We start from the raw sequence: 17,385 nt of genomic DNA, 5'->3' as shown, positions 1-17,385 counted from the left end.
GTCAGCTGAAGTTTGTGATCTGAAATCTAGCAGAGCAGTTTTAGGTTAAAGCACTTCAAGTCAAATTTACCTTCCATCCACAGTTATGTTTTGAGTCTATAGATAAATACCAGTGAGAGGTCAGAGGTCTTTCACCGCTGCTGTTTTATAACCCTGAGCTCTTGCTCTGTACCGGGCATTGTGCTGTGTCCAAACTTTTGCGAAGTGAAAATTACTTAGGTTGGAAGATTCTGTAGGCTGCAGATACATTTATTTCAGGAAAATCAAGTAATGGGGAAAATAAGGTAATTCTTTTATAATTCACTACTATCACAAGAGCAGTCACTTTGGTGTATTTCAGTTAAGTTTTCCTTGTGCATTTCCTCATGGTTGTAAACAAAATCTATATACAGTCCTGGTACTTTTTAAATTCAGTGATACATACCATACATTTCCGCACATGGCTGCAGTCTTCATAGCCAGTATGACTGTTATAATCCACTGTGTCATAGTTACCTAATTATTTCCCTGTTTTAGGCAGTATCTAGTTTTTTCTATTGTAAGCACTGTTGCAGTGAACGTATCTTCATCCCTGGAGTTTTTCCTTTTGCCAGTAATTTCCATAGGCTGTATTCTCAGTATAATTACCAGGTCAAAGGTAACATTTTAGTGGCTGATAAATATTGCTCTGTTTTCCAGGAGGGGAATCCCAGTTTGTATGTTCGAGCGCTGTCTCTTGCTTATTTTTACTCCAGCTGTCCATGTTTCTGTCTGCTATTCTTTTCTCCTGTGTATTCAGTTTTAAACTTCTTCCCACGCATTATTTATTCCATTGCTGTCCAACAGAATTTTCTGTGCTGACTGAAGTATTCTATCATCTCTGTCCAGTACTGTAACCACAAGCCACACATGGCCATTGAGTTTTGAAGTGTAGTTAAGTGTGACTGGGGAACAGACTTTTTTCTTTTTTGGCCGCCCCATGCCGCTTGTGGAATCTCAGTTCCCCAGCCAGAGATCGAACCCACCCCCCCGCAGTGGAAGTGCGGAGTCCTAACCACTGGACCTCCAGGGGAGTCCCTGAGGAACACAGTTTTTAATTTAGAACTAAATAGCACATGTGGCCAATGGCACTGTATCAGACAGCAAGGCTCTAAGCCCATTCTGGGGGTGTTAGCTCAGCTCCTAGTCACTCTTCTGCTTGACTGAATTTTCCCCCTTGCATGCTGCTTCCTGTCCCCGGCTGGAGTAGTTTTATTTACCTAAACTTGGGCTTCTGGACTAGTTAGGGACACACTTGTTTTTTCACAAGGAGTGTTAGCGCACTCAGGGACCTCAGTGTTTCCCTATCATCTAGTACAACAGTGTGAAGACTAACCTGGTTTATGCCCCTGCCTCGGAGAAGGAAATGGCACCCCACTCCAATACTCTTGCCTGAAAAATCCCATGGATGGAGGAGCCTGGTAGGCTGCAGTCCATGGGGTCGCTAAGAGTCGGACGCGACTGAGCGACTTCACTTTCATTTTTCACTTTCACGCATTGGAGAAGGAAATGGCAACCCACTCCAGTGTTCTTGCCTGGAGAATCCCAGGGACGGGGGAGCCTGGTGGACTGCTGTCTTTGGGGTCGCACAGAGTCTGACACGACTGAAGCGACTTAGCAGCAGCAGCAACTGTGCATTAGTGATAATTTCATCCTTAGTCAGACCATGTGCTTTCACCTCCCTTTAGTTGGCTGCTTTGCTAAGTTTTAGCTGTTCGGTCATATTATCTGATACTGATGTGTGTTCTGTTTAGCAGGGATCGTGAGAGAAGGCCAGCTGAATGGCTCGTCTACAGCACACAGTGAAATAAGAGGTATACTGTTTCCTGTTCAACCATTTGTCAGCAGAAAACGTTTTCCCAGCACTCAGTTAAGACCTTGGAGAATGACTTAGCTCTCCCACCTGTAGAGTCTGGATTTTCCTACCAAGTCCATTCACAGGTTTCCTAGTATTTGGTGTCTTGTCCTTTCTAGGATTAAGCTTGACTTCAGTTTCTGGAGAAGGAAATGGCAACCCACTCCAGTACCTTTGCCCGGAAAATCCTATGGACGGAGGAGCCCGGTAGGCTACAGTCCATGGGGTCACAGAGTTGGATACAACTGAGCGATTTCACTTTCCTTTCAGTTTCTGCAGCTTTAGATGGATAAACCTGACATGTGAAACTTCACTTACCATCTTTTTTCTCTCTGCAGACCATAGTACCTGAGAGCGCTAGAGAACGGCCACCATTAGATCAAGTTGTCAGGGCCTACCGTGGAGTGTTTAACAAGTGAACTTACAAGAACCCGAAGCAGCTCCTAGGAAGTACCAATACCCAGAGGCTGAAAGCTGGGGGTTAGCAGAGATGTCCAACTTAATCCTTCATGCCGGCTCATTCCTCTGCAGCCTGTTCCAGTTCAATACCCAAGTGACAAGGGGCCCAAATGGAGCCCCCACCCCACCCCAGGCTGAGTCCACACAGCAGGTCAACAGGACATTTCCACCGACTGTGGCTGCACAGAGGACTTGGGCTCTCGACGCCACGGGTTCGCCGTGGCCCTTGCGGCAGTTTTGTACTCTATACTTGGTTTTTCAATTAAGCTTAATGGCTTTTTTAAAATATGACTTGAAGCTCTAGTTTTCTAGACCTTTTACAGTGTACAGTATTTTACATAATTGAGCTGTAATATTAAAAGCTTCTTCATTTACTTCCCAGGGCCCCAGCTCTACTTTGAGTCACTTTAGAAAACTCCTGACCTGCAAAGGTACAGGCCGAATTTAAATTTTAAAAGTTCTATTCTTGTACCCTGTGGGGAAGGTGATCTCATTCTGGGGACAAGCGCTGATTTTCACCTGATTCCTCAACATTATCAGTTCCCGTTTCCCTTCCTGCCATGTACCCTAGAAACTCTAGTTAGTGTGCTGTAGTTTAGTTTTGAATCCTCTGTAAAATGACTCCAAGACCTAAAAGGCAATTTACTTATGAAATGTATTTTCTCATATAAATTATGTATTCCTCTGGGCAGACAGCCTTCACCTTATTGCACTAACAGCACATCTGTAACACCAAGCTGCAGGACAAGCCTTAACAAGGTCTGCATTCTTCAGCGTGGCGCTCGTCTACCAGGCACTGTAGAGGAGGAGGAGGAGCCAGGATCCGCTGGGGAGCAGAAGGGGGAGGGGGCAACATGTACCCCTCCTGACAGTTGGTTTTCTCCCGGGAAGGGGAACATGCGGTTACGTGTGGATTCTGGAAGTGGGAGGAGGTCTTGGAGGCTGAGAAGCCCAATGCAACACTGCAGCGCGGCTCCTTTTACTTCTGTGGGAGGCGGGGACCCCTCTCACTCATCTGTAACACATCACTCTGGCCTCGCTGAGGCTTTGGGGAAAAGGGGAAGGGATCATTGAATTAGCAGCAATTAAGAAGAGGCCATACACTGCCACAGTGTAGGGGTGTTATCCTGGCCCTGCGGACCTGAATGCTGTGTATCCTACGGAGAGGGGCCATCGAGACCCAGAGCAGGCTCTCAAGCCTCTTCTCTAATGGAGCGGGGGACGATGCTCGGATGTCCCCATGACCACACTAACTAGCAGAGCTCTGGTGTTGGATCTACTAACCATTGGTCAAAGCTGTAATGAGACCGAGTCTGTAGGCAGAGTGAGGGATGCTGGATTAGGAAGAGGGAAGAGCACGGGGGTGGGGCGGGGAAGGGTAGTGGGCAGTGACTAACATGATTAGGCCCTCCCTGCAGGTGGAGGCTGGGCTGAACAGAGAGTGGGGTTACGAGGGGCTGCAGGCCCCGGAGCCCCCCTCACTCTGCCTTTGAACTACACTGAAGACAAGCTGCTCACATACTCTAAAGCACATTCTTGATACAGGGATAGGGACTTTGGGGGAAGCGGTGATTTGGTATCAGGCGAGAGCCACATTAAGCCTTCATGAGGGCAGCCACCACAGCCTTGGCGTTTAGACTGCGTAGGTCACAGTAGGTCTGGCCAGTGCCCACAAAGACGATGGGTTTGCTTGTGATGTAGGTCATAGAAATCGCAGCTCCCACCTGAAGCAGAGACAGGATACCCAGTCATTTCTGGACCCTGCCTTTGCACTCCCTCAGCGACGGGAGGCTCCGCTCCCCTGTGAAGGACAGCCACTCCCCTCCTGGTCCCATACTGCCCTGTCTCGCCCATGTTTACCTTGTCATCAATGGTATCAAATTTGGTAAGGACAATGCCATCAATGAGCCGAGGTGTCTGGGCCATAGAATGGTCAGCCAAGGCTCTGTTGAACTTGACCTGAAAGGAGAAACATGATATAAATATAACATACCTAACTGGCCAGAGCTGAGGTTGGGAAGAGAACCAGGCCCGAGCCCTCACCAGCTGGTCCACGGCCTCGTTGCCTACTAAGGCCTCCCCCACAAACAGCACCAGGTCAGGTGTGTTGACAGTGATGAGCTTGGCCAGGGCAGTCATCAGGGGAGCGTTGTCTTGCATGCGGCCAGCTGTGTCCACCAGCACCACATCAAAGCCTTGGTTACGTGCTAGAAAGAAAAAAGTGGTCAACTCAAAACTCCTGGACTGTTACACTCATTTCCAGCTTCTTAACAGGTCCTAAACTGGCCCTATTAGAAGTCTGCCTGTTTATTTCCTTAGGTTTGAATCAAGTTAGAAGGTGATGTAAGAAACAGTTTCCACACGCTGTCATGAAGCATATTTAGGGAAAGGAGAGCAGGTGGGTGTGTGTGTACACTCAGTGTGCCTGACTCTCTGCAACTCTGTGGACTGTAGCCCGCCAGGCTCCTCTGTCCATGAATTTCCCAGGCAAGAATACTGGAGTGGGTTCCATTTCCTCCTGCAGGGGATCTTCCCGACCCAGGGCTGGAACCTGTATCTATTTTGTCTCCTGCATTGGCAGGCAGATTCTTTACCACTGAGCCACACCCGGGAAGCCCGAGCAGGAGGATAAAGGTGACCAAATATTGAGGTAACAAAACGAATACATGAGGTTTGCCTGCAACTACACGTTACCCCAAAGTGGAGCATGGCATGGCACATCACTAATTCTGAGCTGCTACTGAGCAGAAAGTTGGTGGTAGGGTAACCCTGGTCCTCTGCAAGTTCCAAGAGAACCCCCGGAGCAAAGGGGCCCGCACAAGCTCCACACTTGCTGTGCACCGTACCAAAGGCAATGGCCTCCATGGCAATGCCAGCAGCATCCTTGCCGTAGCCCTTCTCGAACAACTGCACCATGGTCCGGCCGCCGTGCTTCTCGGGGGGGTGCAGGGCGCTCAGACGCCGGGTGTGCGTCCGCAGCTGTTCCACAGCCCCGGCACGAAATGTGTCGCAGGCAGCGATGAGGACACTGAAGCCGTTCTCTAACAGCCAGAAGGAGATCTGCAAAAGAGGCAGAACTGTCAGCCAGCCCCACAGTGGCAGAGACGGAAAAAGCAGCAGAAACAATGTCAGACTCAGGCTGGGGAACAGCACCCACCTTGGCAAGGTTGGTAGACTTCCCCACGCCGTTCACACCACAGAAAGTGACCACGTACGGGCGCTGATGACGCTGGGCATCCATGATGTCCCGGAGCATGTCTACGCGGCGCTGCGGCTGTAGAATCTGCACCAAGGACTCCTGCAGAGCTTGCTTGACCGTGGAAGTCACCGCTGGGGGTGGGGCAGGGAGGTATACCCATGAAGCCCAAGCCAGGTGCTCCGAACACCTGGCATCTTGCTGAGCTAAAGGGAACTAGGATCCTGCCCAGGAATACACACCATATCTGACAGCCCTAAGCACCTGACAAGTAATTGATTCAAATCTTCTTAAGTTAGATGTCATGAACACCTGAAGTCTAAGTGAAACAACAGAGATTTAGAGATTACAGTTTGTCAAAAGTCACGCATCTAATAAGAATGGTGGTGACTTCATAACCTCCACCCAAGCACTTCTAGGTCTGGGGAGATACTTACTGCTGAACGTCCCCATCACCTTCCCTTCCAACTTGTTGGCCACGGATTCACAGAGCTGGACTGCAATGTCTGCTGCCACATTCTTAGCTAAGGAGGGGGACAAGCGTGGGGTGAATGCCCTGGCAGGAGTGAACGACCCCCATGGTACAGCCCTTCTACCCCACTATCCTTAGCCCAAAAACACGAGTCTGCCCTGTCCTGACTCACCAATGAGATGATCACGCATCTTGTCCAGCACAGATTCCATGTCTTCACGAGTCAAGCTCTTGGAACCCACAAGGCCCTTGAGCATCCCAAACATGCCACCCAGAGTCCCTTTGGTAGCACTGCAGGCACAGAAAACCACAGATGCACAGAAAGCCAGCAGGCAGCCAGCAAATCCTGTGCCTTTGGAGCCATACCCGCCACCCGCCACCAAATCCCGTACCTAGGTTTGGTGGAGTTCTGAGCAGCTCCTTCATCATCTGAGCTGCTGCAGTCCAGATCCTGAAGCTGCCTCCCAGGCCCAGTCCCTCGAATCTGGAGGGTGTGGGGAGAGGAAGAAGGGATCAGGAAACCATGAGCTGGTGGGGAGGGAAGCCTGGAGTGACCCTGTCCCACACTGCTCTGCCCCTTTGACTCCAGAAGCTCCAAATGTAACCCACCCTCTGGCTCCAAGGAATCAAGGGGACTGCCCTCCTCATCTCTCCTTCCCCCTGCTGCTTATTACCATTAACCCTCACTCTGGCCCCTGCTACCTCTTACCAAGTTGATGTCCTCAGGCGGGGCCGCTTCGGGGGCTCCGTTGGTGGTGGGAGTGCTGTAGTCCAGAACTTCCTTGTTAGCAGAGCCTCCCAGTGCCCACACCCGGGGTGCCTTTTTGCCTTTCTCCTTGGGAGCATCTGACTTACTGGACTTGCTGTGAAGGGTTACAGTAGAGAGGATTATGGTGGAGCAGCAGGAGAGGCAGCATCCACCTCAGAGACAAGGACTCCCTCACCCCTAACGTGTCTGGATAGCAAAAGCTGAGGGCAAAGCTGGGCTGCTCACCTGGACTTCTCCATACCCCTCCCATGCTTCTGAATGAACTCTTCCCGCTTCCTGCGGATCTGCTCCTCTTTGGAAAGTTCCTCCCCGTTCTCAGGTCCTACTGGGAGACCTGACTTTTCTGCAGGGGCTGCTTTGCTAGTAGCCAGAGGGCCATCAGAACCTGTCAAGGAGAAAACTCACTGAAAAAAAAAAGACCGAATTCCAACAAAATAGACAAATGGGGAAAACCCTCCCAGATCATTCAGAGAAAACTGTGAAGAAACACCTGGGGGATCACCGACATTGGGGACAATAATGAGGGTGGTGGGCACCTGAGCCAGGGAGGCAAACGACGACAGAGGGAAGGACAGGGAGCCGCTTCAGTGCCACCTGAACAACGTCTCATGCCCCTGGATGTCCAAGTTCAAACTCACCTTCCTTCTTGGCCCCCTTGTTTTTTTTGTTATTCTTGGCTTTTTCCTTAGGCTTTTCACCCCGTGTCTCAATCATGGATCTCACAGGTTTCTTCGCCTTCTCAGAATCTTCAAATTTCTTCATGGTAGTGGGAGCACGGATCTTACTGCTCTCCTCTGCTTCACTAAAGAGAAAAGTTCATACTAAGTCGCTTCAGTCGTGTCTGACTCTGCGATTCTATGGACAGAGGAGCCTGGTGGGCCAGGATTGGATTCTCCAGTCAAGAATTCTAGAGTGGGTTGACACTTCCTTCTCCAGGGGATTTTCCCAAGCCAGGGATCAAACCTGGGTTTCCCACATTGCAGGTATTCTTTACCATCTGAGCCACCAGGGAAGCCCAAAGAGAAAAGGTTGACAGTCTAAATCCAGGGGAAGGGCCCTCACACCAAGCAGGCAATCAGAACTGGGAAGCCAACTCAGGAGCCCCTTTCAACCCACAGTGTACTACGCCCTCTTGGGAAGGAAGGGAACTCATCAAGTCTCAGAAATTGATTTTGCAGAGGGGAGGCCTCTCACCGAAGGAGCCGCAGAAAGTCATTCTGGAAATCGAAAGTGCCATTCAATAGACTTAAGGCACTCTGCTGTTGGATCTCAGTGCGGTACTTGTCTCGAAACAGCCGGTGAACGTCGTCTATCAACTTGTCCACATACGTCAGTGTTAGGATCTTCTGAAAACCTACCTGTTCAGGGAAAGGAACAGAGCCAGCAGATCTGCTTACATGCTGGCCCAGAACAGAGGGAAGCCAACTTGACCCAGGCCTCCAGGGACTGGCTCAGCCCCTGGCCGGTTTCCCTGACCTGAGGAGCAGCCAAGCCCTCTGACTGGGCCCAAGAGCGGCTTCCCTTTTCCCCTCCACCCTCCTTGTTTTCTCAGTTACTTCATCGTAGACACTGGGTGCAATTAATCAGGATTTTCTGAATCATCAGGACTGCCTGTCAGTGTAATCGTTACCCCTCTAAAATACCCTCACTTACCACAAACACCAACTCAAACTGGTTGTCCAGTTTATACTTGAGAGTGAGTGCCTCATGGGTGAAGGAGTTGTTACCTCCTCTCTCCTGGAAAAAGAGTGTATCTCAGAATTCAGACTGTCCCCTCAAACACCTGGAGCTGGGCCCCTCCAGGACTACCTTCGGGAAGGAACCAGACATTCCCCTAAACTCAAACCTGTCCTCCAGGGCCAAAAGATTCAGGGCACTGCTCTCCAGCATTACACCTGGGAGAAAAGTGTAGACACCCAGCTGGGGGGGTGGGGGAAGGAGGGGAAAGGTGGGAGGCACCGACATGTGCCAGCGAGAAGAGTCCTCATGTAAACAATCAGGTTTACCGGCAGCCGGACACTATCTACACTTCTTAAAAGACGTTCTTTCATCCTTTATCTCATCCAGCCTTTGCGACAACAGAAAAGCAAGCCGCTGGCAGTGAAACTGGGGAACGAAGGGAGGTCTCAATGGACTACCGAATCCTGCCAGAGTCCCAGAAAGCGGAGGGGGGAGGGGACATCACAAAGTTGAGGGATGGTCTGATAGGAGCGGGAGAAAGAAGCGGAGTTCTGGCTACAAGCGAGTGGCCAGTTTGAGGTGGGCAGACAGGGTGAGAGGGAGGCCCGGGATCAGTCAAAGGGGACTAGGGGTCGGGTCAGGGGGGAGGGGGACGAGCCCGGAGTTCTGATCCCGCGGGGCGGTACCTGCAGCAGCACGGAACGAATTAACGCGTTAACAGGCCCGGTGCATGAGTCGCTCACGCCCTGAAAGCACCAGAGAACGAGCCCGCCTTTGGAAAAAATGGTGAAGAAGTCGAGCATGGCGGCAGCGGGAAAGGAGCCGGGGCCGGCGCCGGGAACTCAGGCCTCGATCGCCGCTGCTTCCTGCTGCGCCAAGCGCGGGACACGTCACACCAGCGGCCCCGGAAACCGGCGCAGCCGCACTTCCGCTCAGCGCCGCCCGGATCCCTCCGCGGCTCCGCCCACGGGCGCGCAGGACTGACGTAGACGCCCAGCTGGCCAATGGAGGGTGGGGGCGGGCCTCGGCGGGCCTCTCAGCATGTCCTGGGAGGGACCGACCGCCTATAGGGTGGGGGGGGGCAGGACCCCGTGGCGTCGCTGGCAATGGGAGTGCTCGAATGAACGACTGGCGTCGCGTAGTAGTGACTGCAGGCTGGGACTGTACCCGGGTAGGGTGCTGCTCTCCTAGCGGCCAGCAACAGCAGGGCCATGCTTCGGAGGGCGCTGCGGCTCCGCCTGGGCCCGTGCCTCTCCGGACGGGGGCTAGGCACATACAGAAGAGGCTCTACTCTGGGTAAAGTTGAGGGCAGCGGAGGGTATCGTGGTTCTGGGGTGTCCCCAGTCTCCAGCCTTGTGACCTTCAGGACTCAGAATCCCAGCCCACGCTGGGAAGACAGTGGGTCCCTCGGAGTAGGGGGTAACCTTGCCTGCCGGAGCTTGTAGAGCCTGGACAGGGGTATGGATCCCAGAGTTGCCTTTCTCAGGTGACATATCCCAGATGATTCTATGCCTGAGTTTGCCACCAAAATTGCAGCCGGGCTGATTCTTTGGTTGCACAGAAATTAATGAAGTCGTGCTTGCAAGCAGGATGCTGTTTTGTGGCCGTGAGGAGGAAAGAAGAGAGAGGATTCGATACACGTCCTGGAGGTGTCTGAGGTGTAGCTGGAGAGGGAAGGCTTCGTAGACCAGTTGAAAACTGAAGAGAAGCCAACTAGGACGATGTCCTGCACTGCCAGTAGGTAGTGTTGGTAGCCATACATGGAACGGCTGGAAACTGAGATCAGCCTTGAAAGATGGTGTTTACTGGCTCAAGGAAAGTGTGAGCTCCAGGTTCTGGAGAACTGAGCAAAGGTTAGAGAAGTATCGTTTTCGTGCAAGGAATTAGCAAAGGCCATCGGATAGAGAGTTGAGTAGTAGTATGAAATTATGGGTAAGGTTAAGTCCAGATCAAAGAAAGACTCGAATGCTGAGAAGAGTTTGAACTTGGGACTGGAGACAGTGACAGGAGACTTGGAGATTTATGAGCTTGGTGTGAAAGACAAAAAGATTCATGTATTCAAGGCATTTATTGAGCACTTAGGATGTGCTAGGCTGGAGATTTGGTGGAGAAGATAGACATAGCGCAGTATGAAGCAATCACAGATGAGTTCAAAGTTGCAAGTGTGCTGCATGTTGCAGAAGAACAGTTCACTGAGCTATGAGATAGCTATGAGATAATAACAGGATTACTTGGCATAGTCTAGGGGAGGTCAGGAAAGGCATTCCTGAGAAAATGATAACCGAGCTGAGATCAAAAGGAACCAAGGATTCTTAACTGGGCAAAGAAGTGGGCGCAGAGTTTCAAAGCAGAGAGAACACCTGTGTAAGTCCTCTGTGGCAGAAATGAAGGGGTGAGGTTGGAGAGTTCTGGGAAGACAAGGTGAACAAGAGCTAGATTGGGCAGTGTCTCACAGGCCACGTGAAAGATTTTGAACCTTTGTCCTTAGAGTGATGGAATGCCATGGAAGGTTCTAAGCAAAAGAGTGTTTGATTAGATTAATGTTCAGAAGAGGTCATTCTAGCTGTGATAGACTCATTGGAAAAGACCCTGATGCTGGGAAAGATTGAAGGCAGGAGCCAAAGGGGGCAACAGGATTAGATGGTTGGATAGCATCACCGACTCAGTGGATATGAGTTTGAGCATCCTGTGGGAGTTGGTGATGGACAGGGAGGCCTGGCGTGCTTCAGTCCACGGGGTTGCAAAGAGTCGGACATGGCTTAGCTATTGAACAACAACAACAAAGCTGTGATATAGGAAAGAAGTTGGGGGGTAGGACAAGAGGGGAATGAGTGGAAATGGGAGCTCTTAACAGCCTTCGTGGGAAAGACATCATCGTGGTTTGGTCCAGGGCAGTGGTGGTAGAGATGGGGAAAAAAAGGGGGACAGATTGGAGAGAGATTTAAGAGGCAAAGCCATAAGAACTTGATAACAGGCAGGATGTGCGTGTAGATTTGCTGGTGGTGATGAATATCCAGGAGAAGGTGCCACTCAGAGGTCCATGCTTCTGAGGGCCCTGTGGCTCTAGATGTGCCAGGACTTATTCGTCCAGAAGCCCAGGAGAGAAATGTGTAAGTCCCCTGGCCTAGGGAGAGAGTAGAGAGTGTTCACTTTAGGAAGCTGAATCTTGCAGAGCTAGTATAATGCACTCAAAGGAAGTGCGACTTGGGCACAGAGACCATGAGGCAAAGCTGTGGAATGCTGCTGGGTGCCAGCTGACCTTGTGAGGACTAAAAACTCAGTGTCAGTTTAGCCCACCTTTTCCTGTGCCCATCTTCTGACCACGATATACACACACCCCACCCCGCCTCTTGGAAAGGAGATGCATGGCCCTCTCTGATCATAACTGCATCCCACAGACTGGGATGGAAAGGTGTCGGAGATCAAGAAGAAGATCCAGTCCATCTTCCCTGGCGGGGCTTGGAACCCACTGTATGACACCAGCCACCTGCCCCCCGAACGCTCAGATGTGGTGATTGTGGGGGGTGGGGTGCTTGGCCTGTCTGTGGCCTACTGGCTGAAGAGGTTGGAGAAGCAGCAAGGTGCCATTCGGGTGCTGGTGGTGGAGCGGGACCACACGGTGAGGTCTGAGGTGGGGCAGAGTCTGGCAACTCAGAGTCAGGGGCAGGGGAGGAGAAGAAAGGCTGAAATCTCTGAAGGGACAGGACTTTGGCCCTTGTGAAACAGCCCCAGGTTCTTCCTCAAACTAGTGACCTTGACAGTAAGGTTTTTGCTTTTGAAAGCAAATTTCACAATTGTTGTGTGTTTTGAGATTGCAGAGGTCTGGCCTGCATTCCAGCTGTAATCAGCGCAGTTATTACAAACCCCTTGCAGGCTTCATTGCTTCTGAGGTTTTTGTGTTTTAATTGTTCCTGTTTACCACTGCTGGCTAGTCACAGGTCTTGCTCCATTGGCCATGTCCTTCTGTTTTCCAGTTAGCAGAACCAAAAGTCAGTCTCCAGCCTTGGACTTCAGGGTCATTACCATTTTGTAACTTTGTATGAGGGTGTCCTGCCCTTTGATGACTGATCCTCTGCTCTGTACCTATCCTAATAAGGATTTTAATGACCATTGTTCTCACTGCCTTCATTTGGGTTTGTTCACTTCAGCTCCTCTTAGATTATAAAACCTGAGGGTAGGACGCCCCTTCAACTTTGGACATGTGACTCTCACCCTCCACGACAGTATTCTTCTCACACGGGACAGGGCCCGCCTCACCTTCTCTCATCTCCGCAGTATGCCCGGGCCTCCACCGTGCTCTCCGTGGGCGGGATTCGCCAGCAGTTCTCATTGCCTCAGAACGTCCAGCTCTCCCTCTTTTCGGCCGAATTTCTACGGAACATCAATGTGAGATTGGGGGGGGTGGGAGTGGCGACCCCTCCTTTAGCCCAGAGAGGGGGGCAGTCCTGCTGGCAGGGGAGACAGGGCAGCTAGGAGTTGGAAACACCAGTTTTCTTCCCAGTGGCAGTGCCTGGAGGGGGCTTTTCTCTGGGTTAGGGCACTGAGCTGAGGGTTGTGGTAAGAAAGCCAGAAAAGCTCCCTCTCCCTTTTTTTTTTTTTTTAATATTTATGTATTTGGCTGCACTGGGTCTTAGTTGCAGTATGCAGAATCTTTGATCTTTGTTGCATCATGCAGGATCTCTAGTTACAGCTTGTGGGATGTCTAGATGTGGCATGTGGAATCTGGTTCCGTGACCAGGGATTGAACCTGGACCCGCTGCACTGGGAGCTCAGAGTCTTAGCCTTTGGACACCCGGGAAGTCCCACTGCCTCCGTTCTTGAAGTCAGTTTCCTGGACGAGCTTTTCTTTGCACACAGGAGTACCTGGCGGTGGTCGATGACCCTCCCCTAGACCTCCAGTTCAACCCCTCCGGTTACCTCCTTCTGGCTTCTGAGGAGGGGGCTGCGATCATGGAACGCAACGTGAAAATGCAGAGGTGGGCGCCTGGCGCGGCCTCCGCGCTGCATCTCAGCACCCTCTGACTCACTTTAGAGGCCAGGGTGACAGAGCTGATGAGACAGGCCCTAGGAGCTCAGTCTGTCAGAAGGATGGACATGGGCAGACCTCCTTGTCCCGTGCTAAGTGCTGTATCCAGACACGGACAGTCGCTGTCACAGTGGTTCCTAAATTCCCAGGCAATGAGAACCCCCCAGGACACATCCCTTCTACCAAGTCCCACGAATCCACAAGTGTTTTCTCTAACAGCCAGAAAGTAGAACTCGTAGGCTTTATGGAGGGCTCGTGTCAAAGGCTGTGGGGTCTCATGACCAGCCAGTCAAGAGCAGGCATCTTCACCAGATGGCTCTATGACTGTGACTAGTGACGTCAAGTCACATCCTAAATGCATCACAGACATTAACGCATTTAGTTGTCAGAACATCCCCATTTCCCACGTGGGGAACCTGAGGCACCCAGAGCTAGTAGGTGGTGGCACCAGGATTCGAACCAGACTGCCTCATCGGGCTCGTGTGTCCTTTGGGCACCTGTGATGCTGCCTTTGGGCATCAGGGTTGCAGAGGGGACAGTTGTGTTGTGAGCAGGACTGTACTGGAAGGTGGACGGGAAGGGCCCCCTGAGCAGAACAGAGTGACCCTCCCTGTTGTGAAAGCACAGGGAACAGTTGGCGGGGGGCAGGGGGCTTGGTGTGGCCAAAGGGAGTCTAGGCTGTCAGAGTGGAAAGGGAGGGCAGAGGCTGGACTTTTGACCAGGCAGCAAGGAAGAGTGGCATGGGTGAGCTGACTGTGGAGCCAGGTCCCCCTTCTCTCCCTCCTCCCCCGCCCCCCATACACATGCTCACTGAGCACACATGCGCAGACCCACGCATTCCTCCAGGCAGGAAGGAGCCAAAGTCTGTCTGATGTCTCCGGAGCAGCTTCAGAAAAAGTTTCCCTGGATCAACACAGAGGGAGTGGCTTTGGCATCATACGGTGAGCCTTACTTGGAGAGGGGGTCAGAGGTTGAGGGGCGCCTCAGGGTGAGAGGTCTCCGCGCCCTGCAGCCAAGTCAAGGAGGAACTTGTCCCAGGAGGGACAGCTCCTCCCTCCTGGCCAGCAGGACCTGCCCCGGGCCAGGCCAGCTCTGTCCTTTCATAGGATCCAGCTCTGGTGCAGTCGATCAGTGTGACATTCTCCAGCTTACGAGCCCTGAAGAGGAGTCAAAGGGTGTGGGAAAGACAACAGGAGAGGAAGGTCCTAGGCCCCCTTCACGAGTCTTCTTTCTCCTCACAGGGCTGGAGAACGAGGGTTGGTTTGACCCCTGGTGTCTGCTCCAGGGGCTTCGGCGAAAGTTACAGTCCATGGGGGTCCTTTTCTGCCAAGGAGAGGTGACGCGTGAGTCTGAGGCCCGGTGCCCGTGGCTTATGTCCTCTGGCGGCGGGGAGGCCAGCCCACACCGGGTCTCGCCTGCACACACAGGCTGAGCAAGGGGAGTGGGGGCTTCTCCCCGGGTCTGGTCCTGAGCATCCCACCTCCAGCTCCTAAGCAGATTTTTCCATGACTCGTGAGCTGCTTGAAGTTCCGGCATCATCCTGTCCTGTGTGGCCAAGTTCGTCCTGGCTGCCCTGTCCCTTTTGGCTTCGATGCCTGTGGGACAGCTCCTAGCCTCCAGCTCTCTGTCCTTAGGGAACCGTGGAAGCTCCATTTCCTTCCTCTTCAAGCCCTCAAGGACTTACCTTCTTCCCTTTTTCTGCAGGTTTCATCTCTTCCTCCAGCCACATGGAGACTGCCAGCGGGGAGCAGTTGACTTTGAAAAGGATCCATGAGGTCCATGTAAGTTCTCAGCCTAGGGGCCTCCCTTAGCAAAGTGCATAGTGAGGAAAGTCATGACTGTCCTTGTGTTTATGCATTTTGTTTAAATTGTTTTAGTTATAGAGGAAAATTGCTTTACCATATTGTGTTGGTTTCTGCATACAACAACGCGAATCAGTCATAATTCTTTATATCCCTGCTTTCTTGATCCTCCCTCCCCCCTCCCATCCCACTCCTCTGATGTCACAAAATGCCAGGCTGGGCTGCCTGTGTTACATAGTCCCTTCCCACTCGCCGGCTGTTTTACACATGCCTGTCCTTTTGATCGTCTTCTACCCGCTTCCCGTGTGGGTAAACCGAGGCTGGGGTCCGCAGGTGAAGATGGACCACAGCCAGGAGTTCCAGCCTGTGGAGTGTGCCATAGTGGTCAATGCAGCGGGGGCCTGGTCTGGCCAAATAGCAGAGCTGGCTGGTGTTGGGAACGGGCCGCCAGGTACCATGCAGGGCACTAAGCTGCCCGTGGAGCCGAGGAAAAGGTGACTCCTCCAGGGCTCTTCAGGGGGTGGTTACACGAGGGTCGGGGTGGGGGGTCACTGTTCTCGCCACTTCTCACGCTGCTGGTCACGGCAGGTATGTGTACCTGTGGCACTGCCCCCAGGGACCAGGCCTGGAGGCACCGCTCGTTGCAGACTCCAGTGGAGCCTATTTCCGCCGGGAAGGATTAGGCAACAACTACCTGGGCAGCTGTAGCCCCACAGAGGTAAGCTCCGTGCGGTCAGGGTGCTGGCGAAGAGACGGAGAGCGGGTGTCACTCAGGAGTCAGGCTTCCTTGGAGGGCCCCACGCGGGAACTGATGTCACAGTCCCCTCTGGCTTTGAACTGGGGTCTCTTCCCCCCCAGCCCCTGCCCACCAAGGGGACCAACTAAAGAGGTCGGTGACGTCTGGATCTGCCCTTGTCCTGGACAACGTCAGCCCTGTCCCCACCTCTCCCTACCAGGAGGAGGAACCAGACCCAGGGAACCTGGAAGTGGACTACGACTTCTTCCAGGAGAAGGTGTGGCCCCGTTTGGCCCAGAGGGTACCAGCCTTTGAGACTCTAAAGGTAACTGGACTGAGACAGATGACCCTGGAGCCTCTGGGCCTGCTCCCAGAGCCTGCCACCCACCCCACACAACAGGGGCCTCCACTTCACAATGGCTGAGGACTATTCCGTGGGCCTGCTCAGAGGTGGTAGAGGGTACTGGGAGTGAGGTAGGGTGCATGGGCAGCCCTCCCAGGAGCCCCATATCTCGTGCTCCCGCAGGTCCGGAGTGCCTGGGCTGGCTATTATGACTACAACACCTTTGACCAGAACGGCGTGGTGGGCCCCCACCCCCTTGTCATCAACATGTACTTTGCGACGGGCTTCAGTGGCCACGGGCTCCAGCAGGCCCCCGCCGTGGGGCGGGCTGTGGCCGAGATGGTGCTGGAGGGCCACTTCCAGACCATCAACCTGAGCCCCTTCCTCTTCAGCCGCTTTTACTTTGGAGAGAAGGCCCAGGAACACTGTATCCTCTGAGCTCGGGAGTGCCTCACAGGCCCACCACCCACTGTGTCACCCTGGGCTCTGATCCTGGCCATGCTCATACCTCCTCACAGCTTGGGCCTCCCCAGCACCAAGCCAGGGTCTCCTCCACCCGCCTCTCTTCCAGGGCGCCCTGCCCCATATGGGCCCAGGCCCATGCTAATGGAGAACGATGGGGCGGGACCCCAGGACTGATCAGGGCCCAGGTTGATGCCTCCCACCAGTAGCCCAGCAGGACAGAACACCTCAGGGGCCCTGAGCATCAGGACCCAGGACTGGCTCCTTCCTGGTACCAAACCAGAGAGACTGCCTCTGCCTCTCTCAGCAGAGCCCAGACCAGAAGCAACCTGGGGCAGCTTGGCCTAGGTCTGTTGACTTTTCTGTTTATCCTCCTTATTGATCAATAAATGTGATTAACTCTTTCCTTTTAGCAGTCCTCTGTCCCTTCGTCTTTTCACCTAATGGCAGTCGCTTTTGAAACACCACCCTAGTCGGTGGCCCTCCCAGATCATCCGTTGGGAGAGGGAGGGAGGAGAGGGCAGTTGTGCTGCCGGGGGCCGGGGGTGGCGGGGTGGCCAGTGGAAC

At 52.9% G+C, this 17,385-nt stretch overlaps 3 protein-coding genes across 21 annotated transcripts in view; 2 read left to right on the top strand and 1 right to left on the bottom strand.

The window, feature by feature from the left end:
• Positions 1 to 2,706, top strand: part of SIRAL1 (SIR2 antiphage like 1) — a 48,576-nt gene extending 45,870 nt beyond the window's left edge. For 3 of the 6 annotated variants that reach the window (XM_086383750.1, XM_086383746.1, XM_086383751.1), the window contains exons 7-8: positions 1,776 to 1,832; positions 2,212 to 2,706. In XM_086383750.1, coding sequence (XP_086239876.1) covers positions 1,776 to 1,832; positions 2,212 to 2,225 — 71 coding nt within the window. In that variant the 3' untranslated portion in view covers positions 2,226 to 2,706. Of the gene's footprint in view, positions 1 to 1,772; positions 1,833 to 2,211 lie in introns of all 6 variants that reach the window. The other 3 variants (XM_086383747.1, XM_086383745.1, XM_086383748.1) reach the window with 1 other exon arrangement.
• Positions 2,707 to 2,968: 262 nt separating this feature from the next.
• SRPRA (SRP receptor subunit alpha) lies at positions 2,969 to 9,317 on the bottom strand. Its single transcript, XM_086383701.1, has 14 exons — positions 9,136 to 9,317; positions 8,423 to 8,506; positions 7,964 to 8,127; positions 7,408 to 7,571; positions 6,995 to 7,154; positions 6,710 to 6,863; positions 6,393 to 6,484; positions 6,173 to 6,291; positions 5,966 to 6,052; positions 5,490 to 5,662; positions 5,179 to 5,392; positions 4,376 to 4,539; positions 4,193 to 4,291; positions 2,969 to 4,056 (listed from the first exon to the last, which is right to left on the bottom strand). Exons 1-14 carry the CDS (start codon positions 9,250 to 9,252, stop codon positions 3,928 to 3,930), a joined length of 1,920 nt encoding a protein of 639 aa, XP_086239827.1. The 5' UTR covers positions 9,253 to 9,317; the 3' UTR covers positions 2,969 to 3,927.
• Positions 9,318 to 9,468: 151 nt separating this feature from the next.
• Positions 9,469 to 17,222, top strand: FOXRED1 (FAD dependent oxidoreductase domain containing 1). Of its 14 annotated transcripts, none has more exons than XR_015157562.1 (11): positions 9,469 to 9,620; positions 11,848 to 12,068; positions 12,725 to 12,835; positions 13,307 to 13,425; positions 14,322 to 14,416; positions 14,717 to 14,818; positions 15,180 to 15,256; positions 15,611 to 15,771; positions 15,866 to 15,995; positions 16,136 to 16,338; positions 16,540 to 17,222. XR_015157562.1 is itself a non-coding variant. In XM_086383702.1 (11 exons), the coding sequence occupies exons 1-11, from the start codon at positions 9,491 to 9,493 to the stop codon at positions 16,792 to 16,794; spliced, it is 1,506 nt and encodes a 501-aa protein (XP_086239828.1). In that variant the 5' UTR covers positions 9,469 to 9,490; the 3' UTR covers positions 16,795 to 17,222. The 14 variants fall into 14 exon arrangements, 12 of the variants coding, with proteins under 12 accessions (XP_086239828.1, XP_086239836.1, XP_086239838.1 ...); XM_086383702.1 differs by having other exon boundaries at positions 16,234 to 16,338; XM_086383710.1 differs by having other exon boundaries at positions 9,518 to 9,620; positions 14,326 to 14,416; positions 16,234 to 16,338.
• The last annotated feature ends 163 nt before the right edge of the window (positions 17,223 to 17,385 follow it).

The sequence above is a fragment of the Bos grunniens genome, chromosome 29 (genome assembly GCF_055505025.1).
Source record: "Bos grunniens cultivar Pamir isolate PY7600 chromosome 29, Bosgru_T2T1.0, whole genome shotgun sequence".
Taxonomy (NCBI): Eukaryota; Metazoa; Chordata; class Mammalia; order Artiodactyla; family Bovidae; genus Bos; species Bos grunniens.
Note: the sequence above shows the minus strand (reverse complement) of the source record. Positions and strands in the feature narration are given on the sequence as shown.